Here is a 19,746-nt window from a genome sequence, read left to right as displayed (position 1 = left end):
TGCAGAATCAGCCGCTGAGACGAACGAAGCAAACCGTGTTGTCAATTTAATTAGCGCTACAAACTAAAGCTATAAGTGTGAGCGTGCCGAAGGAGCCCATTAACTCCTCTGATTTGGAGCTAGTAACACAGTCAGATATCGTGTAGTTCTACCAATAAGGCCACAATGGCCGAGGGTGGCAGCCTGTTGGCCGCCACAGTGTTCGGTATTTTCCTTGCATTTTCACTGTATGACTTTATGACACCAGAAGAAGAATCCGGTGACGGTAATGGTGTCCTCAAAAACAATCGGGTCGGAAAGACCATTCCCAAGCTCAAGATGGACTTGGCCGGATCACCCGAAATACCTCAGCTAACATTCCTTTACTGGTAAGTAAAACACACACATCTACGCTACGTTATAGAGATTTGATGTAATTTCATAGTACATAAAGCTATGATTTAACTTTGTGGATATCTACGAGTTAGTCGTGGTAGGCCAATAGAAATATAGCAATAATTGCTCTTGATAAAGTGCGCCGCTTTGCTAGAGGACCAAAGTATCGATGCCCATTTGGACCGTTATTAGACGGTGAACAAGCAAAACAGAAGCAGCACGGGAGATGGAGGGAAAACAGCACAGGTGTTGCTTACGGCAAAGCAGGGTTATGAGACGCGTACGCGCTTGATTGTCTCATTCTAAAGCAGTGGTCGGCTTCGTAATAGACATCGACTTCCTTTGTTAATAATCGACTTCCTTTTGGAATAGATTATACAAATAGTTCCATTATGAGTTTTTTTGCCATAATTAGTACTTGAGGTCTAGCAATCGAAATGATCTCAAAGGAGTACTCAATGAATCTCGTCATCTCTATTTGTATTGCAATGCTTGCTCAACCATATTCAATAGGTATATGGCCAGCTTCTTCAATATAAAGAAAGCACAATTTCCATATGCGACCCAGGATTAAAAGAAATCAGCTTGCTTGCATGTAATCGTCAGACATCTTTATGAAGAAAAGGGGTCATGCAGTAGAGCATTAAGCGCTATTGAACTAATGATCTCGCAAGTCTTTCGAAATCTCTTGTCTACAGAAACCTTTCCCAAAGCCAAGGACAGGAAAGGCTCGTAGCTGTTTAGCATCGCAGGCCTTCTTAGGTTTTATCAAATTAAGGGGAAACTTGGTTAGCTTTGAAAAATAGGCTTGTTTAATACTTATGTACGTAATGCAGCGAATATCAGACCCATCAGGAAAATTATCTCTTAAAGCCCTTAGGAGATCTCTAATGCCTAGGCCCAGATGCCTTTCCATGCAGCTTGTCCTTTTCTTCATAATCGATTACTAACTATACTGCCTAGCAATCTCGAATTGCAATTGCCGGGTACAGGTGCATATATAATAATTGAACTTTGTGCAATCTCTAAACTCTATAGATTGCGAATTTCATCACGCGTCTGTTAAATAACCAAACTAACCATCTGAACCAATTTACTGACTTTGCTTATTTACTCAGTGACACGGGTCTAGGTGTAATCTTTCTATTAATTGGATTGCCCGCGTACATTAATGAATTGCATCAACGCTATTTTATATTATTGCAGTGTTTCATGAGATTACAAGGGTGCCTTCCAGCAGTATGCCGAAGTCCTTCAGCGTCGCTACCCGGAAATGAGAATTGTCGGTGATACCTATAATCCACCATTCCCCAGGTAAATAGCAGTGAGATTCATAATGTTTTCTTTTATGTAAAATTTGATTCATTGAAGTACTTTAATTAATTCATATGTGCAGGTTAGTGATTCGGCTATATGCTTAGTCTAATATTATGTAATCGTGCCACTATTACCTGGAACTTCTGCATAACCAATGAGTTGTTTCAATGTATTTATTATTTCAGCGAATTTAACGTGAGTAAAACAACTTATGCATGTCTCTAGATACTTTTAGACGTTCTTACTCTGGAAATCTATTTCCATTTTTTAGGATGATGATTGCGCAAGCCCTCGGTCTGACAAAGCTACTTGTCATCGTGTTGTTCATGATGTCGGCGAACCCTTTTCGCTTCATAAATGCGCCTACACCTGCCATCTGGACCTGGCTTCTCAACAACAAGGTATGAAAATGTCAAATTTACTTTAGCAACTACCGCCAACTTGCCCAATACAATATATAGTCATGCCGAATGCAGTACTACGTATCTTCTCTAGGGGCATAAGTGTTGATCAGGTTAGAATATGTAGTTTTCTGATTGTAACCTGAGAACTATTGTTGAATCTTTAAATAAAGACCCATTTCACTCGTTAAGGCTTCTTCATTACCTTAGGTCAGGTCATGCTTTATGCGCGAAGTTGCACTCTAAAGGCTATGGCCTACCAACCCCATCATGGGCAATGCTCAAAAGTTTTTTCTCCAATAGTGCCCAAAAAAAAAGATTCTCTTTTAACATAAAAAGCGACATCAGTTTCTCTGAATACTATAGCATGTCGTAGAATGTCCGTCCCTCATCATCAGAAAATAAATCCTTGTATGTTTTCCGGTTACTTCTTTAGGTCTACGGCTGTTTATTGACATTTTTCATTACGGGCATGGTGGAGACACAGCTCATTTCAACAGGAGCTTTTGAAATCTACTTAAATCAGGAACAGTTGTGGTCAAAGCTAACATCAGGACGTATTCCTGATCCGCATGAGCTGTTCAACTTGATCGACGCCCGGAGGAGTATGCTGTTCGGAGGCAAATTCGAGAACATGGCCGAACTTCGAGAAACCCTATAGTTCACACTTTCCCTAGCAGATAACCACTAGTCAGCAGCACAGCATTGTTACGAGACAAGGGGTAGTTTTTACTCACACCCATACATCATGAACGAATCGAGTGCCTAAAGGAAAAGCAATGATTTTTCAATCCCAATACTAATGACAAAGCACCTTTTAAACAACGATTCATATGATTGAAAAAATAACACAAGTAAGGCTTCATTCGCTTCGCAATCTACATCATTAACTGTGACCAAGTGCTCAACAAGATCAAACAAGACTAAGATGGTTTTAATGAAGAAGTGTAATTTAAGGGGACATTCTGTAAAATAGGCCATGTTGTCGTTAACCTTTGGAAAGTCAGTAATACGTTGTTTTTAAGGTCTTATCCTAAGCTACAAGTAGCAACCGCTAAAATTTGGCATATAACAATTGAAATTTCTTGCATTTTTAAATGAAAATATGGTTGTTGCTAAAACTCAGAACAAACATGCTTACTTATTTCTTAAATATTGTGACTTTCCAAAGGGTTTTGTCAGGGGCGAATGAAGGTTCTGCCCTAAACCGGAAGGCGAGCAGAGCCGGATGTGCCCCGTATATAGAAGTATTATTTCAACATTACATGATGTGTAGAATGGTACGATGAGTCGAAGGTCTTGTGTTGTTTTATGAGATGATACTTATACTAAGCGAAGATGATCAAGTAATGTAATATAAATGAAATTATATCGAAGTAAGAAAGTAATCTTATAGGAAAACAATATATCAAATGCAACAATTAACACCGTGTGTCTTCATTTTATCTTCTCGTTTTAAGAATTCTCTATTGCTTTTTGACAAGTAAGGCTCGTAATGTAATCGCAGTGTTGCCGCGAGCGTATTCAATAAGTTTAGGCGTAAACACTTCCATTGGGAATTTTGCAACTACTCGTTTCGTTTAGTTAAAATAAGTAGTTAGTTGCTAGTTGAATACGCGTTTGAGTGATTCCTAATGATATAATGTAGTTTACAGAAAGAGATAACCCTGTCTCTTTTGAACAGAAGAAAAATCGAAACAAATAGTCATTATTCCTGTGAGATAATTTGAAAGCGTGTGCTTTTTTTTATTAACTAACTTTAGTTAACTTCGCTCCTGTCCAGCATCGGCGGTAAGACATCTATGATTATTATCGAGGCGTTGTCATAATAACGCCTTTAAGCATTTTCTAATATTGGTTCTCTGCTATTGCTGGTAATAGTGTAAGCAAAAAGCCATGATTACAAAGAAATTACCAAATAAATGAATCTATAGAATCCATTTCAGTTGCAACATATTTTTAGTTTTTTTTTCTTATAGACAAGTCTTTTTCAATGAATCAGCTCTATTACTGGAAAGTCTACTTGATTCGTAAGGTTCTACTGTCATGCAGCAAAAAAAAGCAAAATCGATGCTAGGTAGCAACTAACTAGCCGGTCTTTTCAGTGTAGTGTGATGGCGTAGTTATTGCCAGATTTAATCCACGGGAGTCTCATTACCTTTTAAGTGTTATAATTATCTTGTCTGGGAAGTTATGTTAGTTATGAAGAGGGCAAAAGTAGTGAATCTTCCTACACTTTACTGCAAGCAGTAGTTGTCAATGGCTATTATTAAGACGGTTACCCAAGCGTTAATACCGAGGACGCAGGTAAGCTGTTTCGTGGTTTGTAAGGAAATCAAAAATCCATTGATCTCACGTTTTCATTAACTGCAAATAGCACGCTATGTCTATAATTTATTTTAGAAAATAAAATTTTAAACAAAAACCGCAATGATCAAAATCTACTTCTAAATCCTCCATCTAAATCCTTGCGAGGATGTCTAACAACGTTCATAATATATCAGAAGTTATGATAAAGTGAAAGGAATATATTTTTGCAGTAATAAAAACATAAGTTAGCGTTTATTTTCAGATGATATAATTGGCTCTTAAACTACACGAGTTCTCACGCGTAGTGAGGTAAACGTTTATAAATGTTTATCAATGTTTATAAACTGGCGTCGAAGGCTAACATCTGGTCGTGTTTCTCTTCCAGCACTAAACCAGTTAAAACCTGAACTTGCAATTGGAACACATCAGCTGATCATCCGTTCCGTCAAAGAAGAATCAACCGATCGAATAGGTGTTCTTACCTGGACGGCGGTAGGTGCCATTTGCCTATGAGAGTTTCAGCTGCACTGAAGTTCCACCTAAGAGTTTTGTTTTTAAAACTGTTAGTGAACGTTTTTTGCGCAACCTGACCAAACTTGAAAGCGTACAAAAGATGGAAGAGGTCCGCGAGGGACTCATCTGTCCAATATGCATGCAAGATCTCGGCACAATCGGTGAGATTAGTATACTATAGAACCTTTGTGGGTTTCTTGTCGAAAAAAATAGGTGACAGAGGCCACAAGCAGGTTACTTTGCTTGAATGGAAAATGCTCCACATGCTGTCAGTGGACTGGGAAAAAATTTTAAAGCATTCGCATTGTTTTTAAATATACAAATAGTAAATCAGACCTTGAAAGAATTTCACGCTCATCAACTTAATCTAGTAAACCTATGTTATTATTATTAGTATAGTATTGTTAAACTAAATAGATATAATAATAGCACGTCTAAATTTGATATGCCAATTCTAAGCAAGTCATCGACTATCAACAGCGTCACCAGTGAACAAGGTGCAGCTGCATAACTAAATCTTCGATCGGCATTGCTTTAAGTTTCCGTTGTTCTTTTTATCATCCGTAATCGTGTATCGGTAATGTAATGGTTAGTCGGGTCTCTCAGATATGAACCCATGCTACAATGTCACACCTATGTGTTAACAATTTGAGATCAATATGCAGCTGTGTATTAATGTTAAACTCCTTATAGTGGCATCTTCGACTGCTAGCAATCTATCGACTGCAGTTAGTAAAGATGAATAACTTAGGAATAGAATAAAAGTGGTTTACACAAAAGTTCGTGCCTATGAATTTCGTAAAAAGTTAAAACTAACATTTAATTACGTAACTACTTACCTTAAAGGTAATACATGTAACATACTAAACATGTTTTTAGTATTTTATAAAGGCGTAAATGTGCTCACCTTTGAACTTTAACTTGACGAAAGTGTATTTAATAGAAGCTTGTAGGGGAACCGTGTGAGAGGCACCTGACCTGAACAAAATGTGTATGCTGCATCTTCGTTAACTTTTTCTGGTGTCACAAACAAATTGCAGAGGAGCTGACCTCTCATTTTAAGCTTGCACACCCTGAGCCTGAGGCTAATGAGGCGCTTGCATCCCTCAAGGACATTTTTTCAAAAGCTAAAAAGAAGCTTCTCAATGAAGACAGTCCACCGAGAAGCGGAGTCGTTAATGGCAGAGATCGTATGGATCGTGAGGGGACCCCTGCATTTCCGCAGAGCTTTTCTTATGTAGGTGTATGTGTAAGATATGGTAAGATACAACAACTGTGATACTTCGTGTTGCTGGCGGGTTAATGTATGAAAATTTAAATTCTAGGAGTCACATATGCTCAACATAAAGCCTAAAAATCGGTCCACACAAAACATTTATGCCAAAGATTAACAAACATCGTACTGTATTTAACCCGATGTACCTTTGCTGATTGCCTTACTTCGATTGCTTGCTTACCCTGACTTAGATACTCCATTATTGCACTTCAATCACACTTTAATGATGTATCCCGTGCCCCCATTGTTACTCCCTGACAGTTATTTCATTATCTGAATATGAAATCGACCTTAATTTTCGAGACCCTACGCAAATGTCAGGCCGTTCAAGAAATAAAGTAATAAGTTAAGGAAATACTAATATCCGCTAGAAATTTTGAAGCATTTCTAGGAGGGTTATTGCAAAACTGTCCAAAACGTTAATTTATTTCTCGGCTATTATTAGAACCTGTAAAGGTTTTTTTAGAACATGTCACTATTATTTGATACGGCTAATTTGAATTTTCAGTCCTACTTAGACATGCCGGAGCAGAGTGAACCGGGTTACATTGTGAATCACTCGGACGCATTCCGTAAAAGTCGATCCAACCGAGTCCAAAGGTATGATGCTCAAATCAACAAACTTGTTGTACGATTGAGCAAGTTGCTCGCACCTGGAACACCTATTGGAAACGACAAGAAGCGCCGTGAATTCGAACAACTTGTATGTATAACTGCTAAACCATCTTTTTGTATTCGTACAAATGAAAAATATTGATGTGCTTGTGTCGAGCGTACTTTGCTGTCACTTCGTTGCCTCGGATGGTCGTGCATTTGAGCCGCGTGAGATTTTTTTTGGTGAATCTAGGCGAACTTTTCAAACGAAACTAAATGGCTCATTTAAACAGCTAAATATTAAAAAATCGAATTTACTTTTCGGTACGCTAGCTTCCCCTTTTTTTTTAAAAAAAAACATATGTTCAGATAAAGCATGGTTATTTGTGTGGTTATTTCCTGTTCAATTCTTAGACTGTGCAGTGGGTAGACGAGCAGCTTGTTCCTCGATGTCCCAATTGTGCCGAACTTTTCAACGCTTTTTTGGGTCGAAGAAAACACCATTGTCGGTAAGCATCGCAAAAAGTTATTTTCAGCGAGCTACAGCACAACACTTAATACGTACTTGACTCACGCTAGAAGGCAAATCAGTGACTAAACCGATTGCGTATCACATACATTGGGGCTTTTTGGTTCTGTTTTTTATGTAAGTGATTTAAGTAATTTTTTTTTCTCCATTCTCATCTCGCCGCTCAAGGAATGCGGCAGGATTTTAAACGAAATCAAGTTGTATTTGTTATGTCTAAATTAACCATCAATACGGCTCATACTTTGTGTCATTACACCCAGGTTATGCGGTGCGATCACGTGCCAGGACTGTTCACGCTTTGTAGATAATCCTCTGGCTCAAAAGCTTCTTCAGGGCCAAATTGGAACGAGTATACCTGTTCTTGAACTAAGGTAGGGCAAGCGTGATTCTGTATATGAACGCACAATAATTCGCTTATTGTAGTATTTATGTTCCTCATATATGGGCACCCTGTCCCGGAACAAGGACTTGCAAATACAGCTCATGTATGATATGAAACACTTTACATTAGGTCGTCCAGTATGAAACACAAAATAGTTAATTGTACCTTTTTAAATTTTCTTTAGTAGTGTAATTATTCTCAGTCGAAGTATGCAGTATTATTATCTATAGCTTTCTGTATGTAGCAATTTATTTACTCCATTGTTGTGAAGGTCTAAGGTACAGGGGGCCATAGGGCCTTTAAAGGCAATTTCGTCACCATGCTGAGCATCAAACGATTTTGCTTTAAAACAGTAATACCTACACTGTATCGCACACATAAACATAGTAAGCTGTTGTATAATTGCTTTACGATGATGTCCCGTTATATCAATTTTTTACCATATTAATATGATCGAGATGAGCAAAAATAATATTTTAACATACGCCAAATCCGGCTAGCAACATGCTTAAACTAAAAATTGTTAGTCACTTTAGCATAGGTTTTTCCGCGATACTCAACTTCGAGTTTAAAACTCTCTCGTAAAATTCCTTAAGCCAACGGCTCATGCTGCACCTAGTGGCAGATCCTCCAACGAACACAAGGTTTATACAACAAGCTGTTTGCCTCTGTGATTCCAAGATGGAACTCACATCTCCAAATCACTCCAATTTTCCAATTTGCCATGGCTCAATACATTCTGGAAGCATGCCTTAAAAATAGGAAAAGTGTCGCCGAGCGTTGTACCGTTATAAAAGAGCGCTGTTTTGAAATATGGGAACAGCTTTTATTGCGTCTTATACTGAACGACCTAATATATATAATTAGTGGGTAAATATATTACTCAAAAGACTTCCCCTAGAAAGAAATACACCCAGAAAGCGTCAATCCCAATAGTTTTATGCATCCTTGTCAAAGTGGACCTTTCTTTGTTTTTTGTTCGTAGATGTTGTTCTGATTGCTTTGAACTCCTCCTTCGAAAAAAGTTGATGTTGTCTCAGGAGAACATTAAAGATCCTCTACATGAAGCCTATGTTAAAATGAGGTACGTGATTGCTTGGGTTAACATTCAGTATTACTATCTTTATTACAGTATACAAAATTAATATCTTAAAAATGCACGTAGTTGCTGCTACATGATTTGTTTACTTATTAGAAGCTTCCAAAGAAAAAAATAGCCTCTAATTCCGTGTTACAAAAATTGTAGGGAATTAATGGACCGAAGCGTAGTTCTGAAAGGCCAATATATTGCCGCTATGGATGCCCTCATGGCCGGTGAAAGCTGTAAGTGGATACGGTTGAATCTGAAGCGAATTTTCTTGTTGATCATGAAAATCAGTTGGCTTTGTATGCTCAGCAATGTTCACGCAGCTCTAATTGGTAGACGTTGAAATGAAATGATTGGTTCACATGGATCCTGCGACTGGTCGTTGGTTTTGCACAAATACGAGTTAATGCGTTATGCGTTGCGTATTTTTCAGCTCTCGCGATTGCACAGGAACTCCGGGCATCTGTTATCAAATTAGCCGAAAAGGCGGAGACCATCGCAAAGAGAATCGGCGAATCTGCGAAGGATCCAAATTTGCCAGCAAGACAAGCGCAGCTTCGAATACTTATCAGGTTGGTTAAATAGTAGCTTAAAAGTATATATTTCAATTGGTTTAATACCGATTCCAAGCAAGTGAACCTAAGCATTGGCTTTACCAGTTCTACTGCCTAATTTATATAACAATGATCATATGTATTATCTTCTCAACGGCAGCTTCTATTTAAGATCGTCAAAAACTGCATGTGATCACACTAATATTTATTTTTGAATTCCATAGAAATATAACCGTGCAGTACGTTAAAGAGCTCGTATTTACGATGCCTCAATTACCTGAAGCAGAGGAACTTGACCGAGTCGCCCTGCAACGTCGTGAAGAGGTTAGCAGTAACTCTATATGTACATGAGCCTAGAGAGACATTGCAGATAAAACAGATGCACAGATTATTCGCAATATGTACACCTGCTTTACTGCAGATTTATTAATCTGCAGTAATCTTCATAATATTTGATATTGATGTGAAAAGACTTGATAATACTAGAGTAGATTTTTTATGACCTATACCCAGGAGAACAGAAGTTTCCACAGAGTATAATACTCTTCATTTGTTACACAAGTAAAAGCAAGAAGAAGCGATGTCTAGGTGATGGCTGTGCGGACTACGCGGAGACGTTGTTTTAGGTTGTTTCTTATTCGGCGTAGCACATCAGTATCATTTGCATATAGTTCTTTTACGATATGGTTGTAAACATTTCCAGCTCAAGCAGCTAAGAACGATACGCCGTACGAACTTTTTTTACACTCGTTACAAGTGCGCCACTTTATCCTTAATTAACTATGTTCCACAGTAAGTATGCATACGTGAGGATTGGTACCACGTAAAAACTGATGTATCTCTCGATGTAATTACATCATACTGAGTTAAAACGAAAAGTAATGCAATCACCAGACTTATAATAAGATATGTTAATGTTTATTTTAGAATATCCGCCCATTTCTTCAGATAATACGTGGTAAAGCATATACACTTATCTTTTGTTCACGTGCACATGTCCTTAGGCACGACGTCGCGTGGAACGACCATCTGCCGTGTCGGTCGTACCAACCACAGTTGTAGCAGGTGGTTGGAGTCCTCAGGTGGCATCAGGTCAGTCCGATCCTTTCAATGGAGGTAAAGATGAACTGGATCCTCTGCTGGAACAGATCAGTAATATTAAACGATACCTGGCCAAGGTAAGCGATCTTGTGGCTTAGCTTCGACATCAACCATAAAGGTCTACACGTAAAAAAATTTATTCTTTTCGTCTATTTCGCATATGATGTGTATATTCTTGAATGGTTTATAGGCACGGGAGGATGGTCGAACGGATGAAGTTTATCTTCTAGCTGAGAATTTACGACAGCTGGAAGTTGCAGCTGGCCTGAGGAGCTGAGCGCGCTAAATACTCAAAATATTCTTAGGCAGGAAGTCTTGATAGTTTATCGAATTGTCAATAACTATCATAATGCAATTATTGATTACGGAAGTTTACAAAAGCGTGCTAAAGTTCACGCTGTTAACCTCTAGTGTGTGCAAGATACACATAAAAGCATTTCGACAACCTGACGTTTGCTATTTTGATTGCTATTTATGATTACTACATTTTACCTCAAAAAATCAATCAGATATGAAAAATGTACGGCTGGTTTTATTTTATGAGACAACCCCTCGTGTCATATAATGTGTAATGTTTCAACAGATACTAGAAACGCATCTAATAATATGAAACATTAGATAACCGTATCTATGATTCAAACTTTTTATTCCTTTACACAGCAAAAACCGTAGTGTTAGTAGCTTCCATAAAGTGGTATAGATCTTTATGAATCTAGCATAATACTGTAACACAGAATGGCCACACCGTTCTTTCAGAATTAATTCTTCTGTGACTTTTGGTGGCGGCTATTTTCATCCTTATCTTATCTTGAACGGCAGTAGTGCAATGATTGTAATAAGAACTACTAGGAATTTTTCCAAATGATGCTTTGTTGTGTAATTTTATCATTAGACGAATCAGTCAACATGCACCGTGCGATCATTCAAGAAAATGTCAATTATAAAAAGATTTATTGATAGTCAAAAAAGGAGGTTGCCTACATGTTTATACTTATCGTAATTTCATCAGAAATATATAATCTATTCGATCCAACAACAAATAGAATTTTATTAACGATTTTTTAGCAGTGTTGATGAAAATGGGAACTAAAGTTTTTATTCATGTAATATTTTTTTGGGTATACTCATTCAACCACCTAGTTACAATCTTAAAAAGTTGATTATGTGAAGGTCGACATACGCCGAAGGTTGAAGCATACGCTTCGAAAGGTATAAGAACACCCCGAGTTTAAGACATAAATAAGGCGTCGCATATTGTATTGAGCAGTATTTTGAAAGGCTATTTTCAGCAGGTTAATTCAAATCTTATCTGAACATAATTTTCATAATTTACTTGTTACGGTAAAACGAATTAAGCATTCCAGTGATAGGGACACGTTCTACTTCTTGACCCTGATGCGATTTGTGTTGTAACATACAACGGCAATTATATATACCGCTTTAGTTTTGCAAAAAGACATGTCTGTAAAGTTGTAAAAGTGGTACACTCATATTATGAGGAAATTTATGTGCTTTGTAAAGAGCATTTTTTAATAAAGATAGTTCTATCAACTAATTAGTAAATTTAGTTTATTATTTTTAGGGTAATATGCGGGTGCTCATAGCCCGGGCCACGCTATGGCTTATATTGATAATTCCAACTGTAGTTTATCAAGTAGTAGGTATTAAAGAATAATAAAGACGGTAATCTAGTAAATCTATCTATACTTACAAACTGATACGTTTTAATTTGAAATGTTTCTTGTAAAGTATTGTAAGACTGCATCTAAACAAAAATACATTTAATTAAACCTATCACAGACTCGCTGTAAAGTTTTCTTTTACAATTGGCTCGATTGGAATGCCGTTTTGATCACACGAGAGTGAGAGAGTCGATGTTACCATGTCGACCCTTCTTGGACTCTTGCTCAATCGCGCTTCATGTACACCAGTGCGAGTTGAAATCTGAGTTGTCCGGTGACCACGTGCGCTTTTTTCTGCACTATCTAGTACAACAATTTACAGAACAGGCGGATTAACTACGCTGTCGATTTTTTGCCTTTTCGGGAAGATTACTCTGGCATGACGTCTCTTTCACACGTTTGTCTCAGAACATGAACCTGAATAGGAGATTCGACCTTGCGTACAATAGCCATGTCCTCTAAATCATGAAAATAGTAGCGATCGTTTGGAAATAATTTTTGCATCGATAATGAACATTTTTTCGTCAAAAATAATTAACAGACACCCGTTTAAAAGGCCTGAGGAGCAAACAATATCAAGTGACTCTTTAGGTTTTAAGAACTTCAAAAAGTATTTGGTTGACTTTTATGATATATAGTGTATACCTGGGGTCCTCGCAAATGACCCCTGAGGTAGAAGTCGTAGCGACATAAAATTTCTTCGTTAACGACTTCATCGAAATAAAAGGTTGATCAGAAATACATTTGTTGCCGGCCCTTGCAGATGCATAATCACTCAATATTCGTTTTTATCGACTCCAGGTAACCGAAAAAGCTTATTACGTTAGTGCATTATTTAGAGCGAAAGGATTATATTATAGTTAATCGTTGCTAAAATTATGGAGGCAAACCATCGTTTTCTGCCATAATAGCGGGTTCCTTGCATGATTTTTGAGACGAGTTTCTACCAAGAGAAACCGGTTTTTATTGAACACGGTTGATTCACTTAGGCAAATGATTCATTTAGTGACTAAGCGAACGAATTCAGCGATACGGACCTTAAACAGATAGTAGTAGATAGGTAGCTAGTTCAATATTTACTAGCTAAGCCAAGACAGGAGAAAAAAAGATCACATATTTTTCGTGTAAGCTTCGTAATATCTCTGTTATGGATACGTCAACCAGTATTTCGAGGGTGATCATTGTGTGATCACGAAGTTCTACTATAATTTGATAACGGCTGAAATTATTTAGGTTAACTTCAAATAGGCTCATTGCTGTGTTATATATGATAGATATATATGATATAAATAAAACACTCTGGTATTAACCAACTGATCGCGCCGTTCGCCAAAACCCTTTGATGTATTTATTACTTTGAAAAGGTTTCAGTTCAGTAATCGACTGGCAGTCGTTCATTATGAACTGTATTTTAGATATATCTACGTCATTAATATGTTACGTTAATAACGTGAGTGCCATGTATTTTTTTTATTTTTTATCGCAAATTTATAATTTTTATGGCAAAATACTTTGTAAGAATATCATTGTAATATTTGCAGAAGTTCAGTGTTCTATTATAGATCCTGGAGTACGTGGGAATAGAAACAGTTTGAGAAACATCAATATATCGTATCTACATATTATATATTACGCATTTATCGTATTTGATTTATACATTTATTATGCTGAGTAATCTTTTATAAACTTTCTGAAAAAACTGCAAGCTAACCGGTTCATGTGTTACTCATATTAGGAACGCTGGACATTGCATCTTTACGTGTGTAATGATGAGTAATCTTTTTCTCAAAATGTCACATTGTACGAATGAAAAACCGCTAAGTAGAGACAGCAACACCACCGACTTTTATAATGAAGGAATGTTCGATAAATCTAAAAGATTTTTAACGGTACCAAAGGCCGACTGATACGATAGCATCACGTTAAATGTGCCACACACAATTGGAGAATATGCCATACATACCTTTCAAAGGCAGATTCACTTAGTTTAGACTAATGGGCATTTTTTTTTATAAAAGTAATAATAACATTAATAAACGGTGCAGCGACGCCGCTAGGCATCGGTTAACATCAATATTTACAAGCAATAACCCATTTACGGCCGTCGACTGTATCAAATCGACCCAAGTTAGTCTGAGGAACGCATTGCGGTAAAGGACACGCGGACGCGCAATAAAAACTGTACCGTTGTGAAGTCACCAATCGCAGACTATACGGGTATTGTTTATGTGGCAAAAGCCGATATGTACACCGGGGTGATAAAAATAAGTTGGGTTTACTAGGTAGCTAGGCGCCCTATAATAGATTAGTGGTTAACGTATTTGCTTGCTTATCTTCGCGACACACGGTAACCTAAATTCCAATCCGGGCATAGACATACGGTTCGTTTCGTGCTGGCAGGAGCCAGCCGTCTGATGTCTAACGGCAATGCTGGACGTAAAATACGAAATAGAGAGATGAAACTAATTTAGTAACCACTAGTAGTCTTCCTAGAGAAACAATGGGCAAGGAGAAAGCGACTGTTGAGATATTCGCCATTTGACTCTGAGAACCCCGAACCATGATCAGAACTACAAAGACGATATACCAGTATAACCCTGTGGAAATTATACAGCTTACATAGGATCTAATAATAATAGGGTATAAATGAAACCTCCCTCGCAGTCACATTTACCTAAGTACACAGTTCGGAACCAATTTACATAGTTGGTACACAGATGAGCAGCATAGCTTAGATATGTCACACCTGTTCATTACAGCTGGTCGCCTAAGACATGCTGAATCAAGTTCAGAGGTAAATGGACTAAGGCTGGTACTATCGCAACTAACCAGCAGCGTCCAGCAGTTGGGACTATCGCAACACGAGCCTGAGATCGCTCATGAAAAGGAAATATGTGTTTTAGGTAAATACAATATATATTTTGACAGATATAAAGCAGCAACCGAAGGCGAGAATGTGTGTGATCGATGGTGTTTTAGATGAGCGTCTCTTTAGGATAGTCGACTGTAACTGATTGAAGATCCCCCATTTAAAATTTATTCAAAAAATCGGAGGATGTGTACAATGTTATTCGTTCAGTTTTATTTCTGCTAAACCTATTTATGTACATATCCAGGCTTTTCGAACAACCTCCAGTTGTTGGCAGGTGCTGCTTTGTTTTAACAATCCTTTACTTCATGCAATAAATTACGTTTGCCATTGCCACAATGCATTCACACATATTAAAGACGGCAAACTGAGGTCGGTACATGTTGCCTGCTCCAATTCCTTGTTTTGAGAAAGCGTTCTGAACATTATTCTATACCTAATTCGTATTCATAGTTGAGTTTGGATAGACTTCTATATTTTGCTATATAAACCTCAGCTCTTCTGCGGAGCATTATTATCAAGGGATACACATACACACACTTAGTACGTTTCAGCCTTCTGCAGATAAAGGACAGATTAATAAACTAAGTATGTATACATGCGGATGACCGCTCGTTGCGGACTGTTTAGTGGCGAAGTTAAAATACACATTATTCAATGATCCCAAGCTGTTTTTTTGCCAAATACTCCGTGGGGTAAGCGTCTAAAAACATTATAAAGAAAAATTATGTATCAGCATTAATTACACATGAATTTCTGTGCATTACCGTTAAATTTATTTTATTTTAGCTAGTGTTAAATCGAAATTAATTTTCAAAGAGGGACAGATGTTTTCCTCAAGGACATTGATGTTCCTATAGTTTTTATATTTAATCGGAAATTCAAATGGTTGGCCATTTGACAACATTTCTATGTCATGTAGTTCACAGCATGGAGAAATATGGGACGGACGGCGAGCTATACAAAACTGCGTTCGTGGAGATGATTTGCTCGGCCTATGTCGTTTGTATACCATACGGATTCATTTTGTTTTTAAACAAAACTAATTTTGCTTGGCCTCTGTTCCGTGCATTTCCATATTTATCAAAAAAAAAACAATTTTTTAATTCTTTGTAGACATCGTGGGCGTAATGAAATCGAGAGTAATTATGATACTTAATGCAATTTTTAAGGTGGCCTTTTGACTAACAAAAGATAAACAAGACAGCTTGTGCGCGGTAGATAATGGTTTCAGTAACAAGTTTTTATTTAGCTAGCAATGATTGTATCCTACGCATGTATCAATATGAAGCTAAACGCTCCTGAGACGATATCTCTTACTCTGTCCATGATTTTGTTGTTGCCCAAGCGTAAAACAGACTATCGTTGGCCCCCCATATTGAATTGTTCTTCTCTGGTATTTTGGGTCACTGCGTGCGAGATGGCCTAGGCAATCGCACTTTTAATTAGACAAGATTTAAAGAAGATGTGATGAAGTATTGTCGCCCATTAAATGTGTAAGTTAAACATTGAAAATCAACAGCTAAATAATAATCCCTAGAAAATATTTTTTAATAACTGCTCAATACTGTAAAAACAGTCTTACAGCATAATTTGGTGGTGTTTTATTATTAATTGATTTATAGGTTCCATCTTGAAAATACTGATGACGACGGTGACTTGTGACAGGATGTTGCTGTGGTCTAACAAATAAATGGCCTATTGTGTTATAACAGTCGTCGAAGACCCTCTAGCCTAGTAGCTATGTTCGACGAGATTGAAGTATACTGTATATACTTCAACGAATCCTGCAATACAGGACTAACAAATGTACATCTTATGCTCTAGACTAGCCATTTATGGTATATATATATATATACATAGTTGTGCTTTTACTTATGTATTTCAAAATGCGGCTACGTTCTGCTACAGTTAAACGTTGACATATTATTATTCTCTAGTTCTAAAATGACAATTCTTAACAAACATATTGTAGTAGGGCTATTCCTACAAACGACAAATGTATGCCGTACGCTTAGTCAGATAAGGCAAAAACAAAGGCTCTGTGAACAAAATTTTGATTGTCATTTAGATGCTTGTACTGAGGCGTTTAGCGATAGATAGGCTAGATTATACTTGTTGTGAGGACACAAGCTTTCGTGGGGTTCGAGTGACTGCCAGTGTAAATAACAGCCCATTTCCGTACAACTAACAGTGACAGAATTCCACAAGATGATACTAGCTTTGCAGTCGGAGCTACGGCTAATGGCTCTGAGAAAGCAAAGCAACTATCAGAAAAAATATCTGATACCTCTAGAATAAAGCGATAGAATAGATAGGAGGTGCAATGACAATCTGAAGTAGCTTCGCCAACGCCCGAATTCTCGTCCTTCGCAAAGAACAACCGTGATGATTAATAGCTAATTCTTCATAGATGCGCTACTCGCAGATAGTTGCAGCGGAGCTTGCAGTTATACAGAATTTTTGAGATGTATCTACGAATTGTCTAGTAAAACCCATTGCGCAGTAATTATCACGTTCAACACAGTTGAATGTAAAATCCTCTTACTTCGCGGATGGCATAAGCAAAAAAACGGGCAGTTTATTAAGCAAGATAGTTACTCCATTGTGCGTGTTATTTTTGCTAAGAGAGTTGCTTTCTAGATGGGAACTTTGCGACGAGTAATTTACTTTGACATTTAGCAACTTGATATGGATTACTGTTATAGTGGGAGCAGGTTATGTCAACGCATGCTGTCATCATTTTTACGTTTTATATTGTGCAGTGCATCGATTTATTTTCAGTTTGTTTTTTTGTAAAAATAAGTTATTGGTTAGCGTCTTTTTTTCTGTGAAATGGCCGAGGTTTAGCTAAACAGAGATTTTTATTTAGCATTTCAATAAGTGCCCTACATGGTACCTCTGGGTCATCAGAGGGAAATGAGATAAAAGACAGTTAATTGACGAAAAAGGAAAGGTTTTTGCTTGCCCAATTCTTTTTGCAAGGTCGATATTATCTAGTGTAACATAGTTGCTGTAACATAATAATAAAAAAAAACCTGCTTTTTTTGTAAGGCTCTTTACAGCGAAATTATATGTGTCAACTTTTGTGTGTTTTTAAGATTTGAAAGGGTCTCGTAGGTTAAATTGCAAATGTCGAGGCAAAAAAAACACAAATGCGTTGTAGCTTTATACTTAGAAAAGCGTTGGGTCGGGATGGAGTTCAATAGCGAACATTCAATTGATTAGGCTCTCAAGGTAGTTATATATCTTATGTGAAGGTTGCCCATGGATTAGCATTTGACCCAGTGCACCTGGTACAATTATGCCCGCCAAAAGTATGCATGCAGAACTATACGACGCGTCCAAATAGATGTTTATATTTGTAGGAGTTGGGTAGATTGAATAGTTGTGCACGAGCTGTAAAATCTTTCGCACGATCCAGGAACAGCTAGGCTGATTTCTTATTTAATCTATAATTAGAGTGACTAACCTAGAATTTGAGAGGTGAGAATAACAACTGCAACAATTCGTTTTATAGTAAATTGAGGGAGTAAAATATTAAGCTCTCGAAAAACATTTTTCAAAATAAAATTATAGCAAATATGCTTTATATTTAAAAATGATACTACGAGGCTAGATGTGCGCCATTCTGATCAATTACTTTTTCAATCAATTTTTCTGAAAAATCAATCCTGCTACTGTAGAATTTCTGTAGTTTCTGGATGAAAAATTGTCATTGCAATATCCATTAAAAATAAATCACCGCTATTAAGGGAGTTTTAGGGTGGTGATCGTATAGTACAAAATCTGGCCTGTATCGCAAATCCATCAAAATTTCCTATTCAAGCTTTTTCAACCACTAATTCCGGTCTACTTTTTTGATGCCTCGTTGTAATCTCTTTAGTGGCTGACAATAAAAGTCCGAATCCGTCACTTAGCTAGACGGCGGTAATCAAACGGTCTGAGTTTTTACACAGGTTACGAAGCACTTTTTTATTTTATTTTTTGTTTACATATTATTGTTATATGTGGTCAACTTCCATTATTCTCAGTCAATCGATTTTGAAATAGCTTGATTTTAATATGTTTTGGAAAAGGTTCGCGAATTGATGTACGATCGAGTGCATTGCTTTGCGTCAATTCGTATGGCACTCGAAAATAAAGCTTTTTTGTATTCAGCTTTGTTCAGTAGCTTAGAATTGTTGGTGGGTAGCTCCTTGGCGATGTCATCGCTATTCTTGCGGTAGTCTTGCTCAACTTACGCAATCATTTCGTCAACATTTTTCGTTTTTGGTCGACCAAGAACCCATGGAAACATGCGCCATCTTTGGGCTGTTGTCCCAGTAACGCATATTCCAAGAACAGCACAAGTTTCTATGGGCCTTGGCAGAAATTGTGCCTTTATCGTAATAAAATTATAATGCATTTTCACACAAATTTTATTCATCTTCGGTGCGCTCATTTTAAGTTTGAATAAAGTCATTTGAGTGCATCTATTACTGCACAAGCTGCTTTGTGATGACACCCATGTCGACTCGATATGACCTACATTACCTGAAATAAATGACTTTGAAACCATCTAGCTACTTTTTCGACAACTTAGATGTACAAACTTTATTATAGATGGACGTTAATAAATTTACTATAGGTAATATTAAAGTGTAATTTCTAATAATGAATTTTGAAATACGTCTGCAAGCTCTTCGAACAAAAAATTCGGAATGTGTTGCTTCTGAAAGACATTACGAAAAACATCTTTTCTTACATGCCTATA

General features: G+C 37.2%; 2 protein-coding genes and 1 long non-coding RNA gene across 4 annotated transcripts in view; 2 read left to right on the top strand and 1 right to left on the bottom strand.

Annotated features, from left to right (window-relative positions):
* The first annotated feature begins 19 nt into the window (after positions 1–19).
* LOC111269742 (selenoprotein T2) lies at positions 20–3,518 on the top strand. The gene is made up of 4 exons (XM_022849557.2): positions 20–368; positions 1,582–1,689; positions 1,964–2,093; positions 2,530–3,518. Exons 2-4 carry the CDS (start codon positions 1,649–1,651, stop codon positions 2,752–2,754), a joined length of 396 nt encoding a protein of 131 aa, XP_022705292.1. The 5' UTR covers positions 20–368; positions 1,582–1,648; the 3' UTR covers positions 2,755–3,518.
* A 1,309-nt stretch (positions 3,519–4,827) lies between these two features.
* On the top strand, positions 4,828–12,002 carry Rbsn-5 (Rabenosyn-5). The gene is made up of 11 exons (XM_022849555.2): positions 4,828–5,077; positions 5,957–6,153; positions 6,701–6,895; positions 7,201–7,295; positions 7,576–7,686; positions 8,683–8,781; positions 8,944–9,020; positions 9,218–9,356; positions 9,563–9,662; positions 10,343–10,516; positions 10,630–12,002. The coding sequence occupies exons 1-11, from the start codon at positions 5,017–5,019 to the stop codon at positions 10,714–10,716; spliced, it is 1,335 nt and encodes a 444-aa protein (XP_022705290.1). The 5' UTR covers positions 4,828–5,016; the 3' UTR covers positions 10,717–12,002.
* A 6,936-nt stretch (positions 12,003–18,938) lies between these two features.
* The window catches only part of LOC111269743 (uncharacterized), an 11,970-nt gene continuing 11,162 nt past the window's right edge, over positions 18,939–19,746 (bottom strand). For both annotated transcript variants that reach the window (XR_002685906.2, XR_002685905.2), the window contains exon 3: positions 18,939–19,526. This is a non-coding gene — a long non-coding RNA (uncharacterized LOC111269743). The remainder of the gene's footprint in view (positions 19,527–19,746) is intronic.

This window comes from Varroa jacobsoni, unplaced genomic scaffold, assembly GCF_002532875.2.
Source record: "Varroa jacobsoni isolate VJ856 unplaced genomic scaffold, vjacob_1.0 scaffold_1410, whole genome shotgun sequence".
Taxonomy (NCBI): Eukaryota; Metazoa; Arthropoda; class Arachnida; order Mesostigmata; family Varroidae; genus Varroa; species Varroa jacobsoni.
Note: the sequence above shows the minus strand (reverse complement) of the source record. Positions and strands in the feature narration are given on the sequence as shown.

Bases quoted from the DNA above. Each gene is read 5' to 3' on its own strand.
- LOC111269742 (XM_022849557.2), top strand. From the start codon at position 1,649: ATGAGAATTGTCGGTGATACCTATAATCCACCATTCCCCAG. The intron at 1,690-1,963 runs GTAAATAGCAGT...TCCATTTTTTAG, and splicing joins TATAATCCACCATTCCCCAG to GATGATGATTGCGCAAGCCC. The intron at 2,094-2,529 runs GTATGAAAATGT...TTACTTCTTTAG, and splicing joins CCTGGCTTCTCAACAACAAG to GTCTACGGCTGTTTATTGAC.
- Rbsn-5 (XM_022849555.2), top strand. From the start codon at position 5,017: ATGGAAGAGGTCCGCGAGGGACTCATCTGTCCAATATGCATGCAAGAT. The intron at 5,078-5,956 runs GTGAGATTAGTA...AACAAATTGCAG, and splicing joins GCAAGATCTCGGCACAATCG to AGGAGCTGACCTCTCATTTT. The intron at 8,782-8,943 runs GTACGTGATTGC...CAAAAATTGTAG, and splicing joins GAAGCCTATGTTAAAATGAG to GGAATTAATGGACCGAAGCG.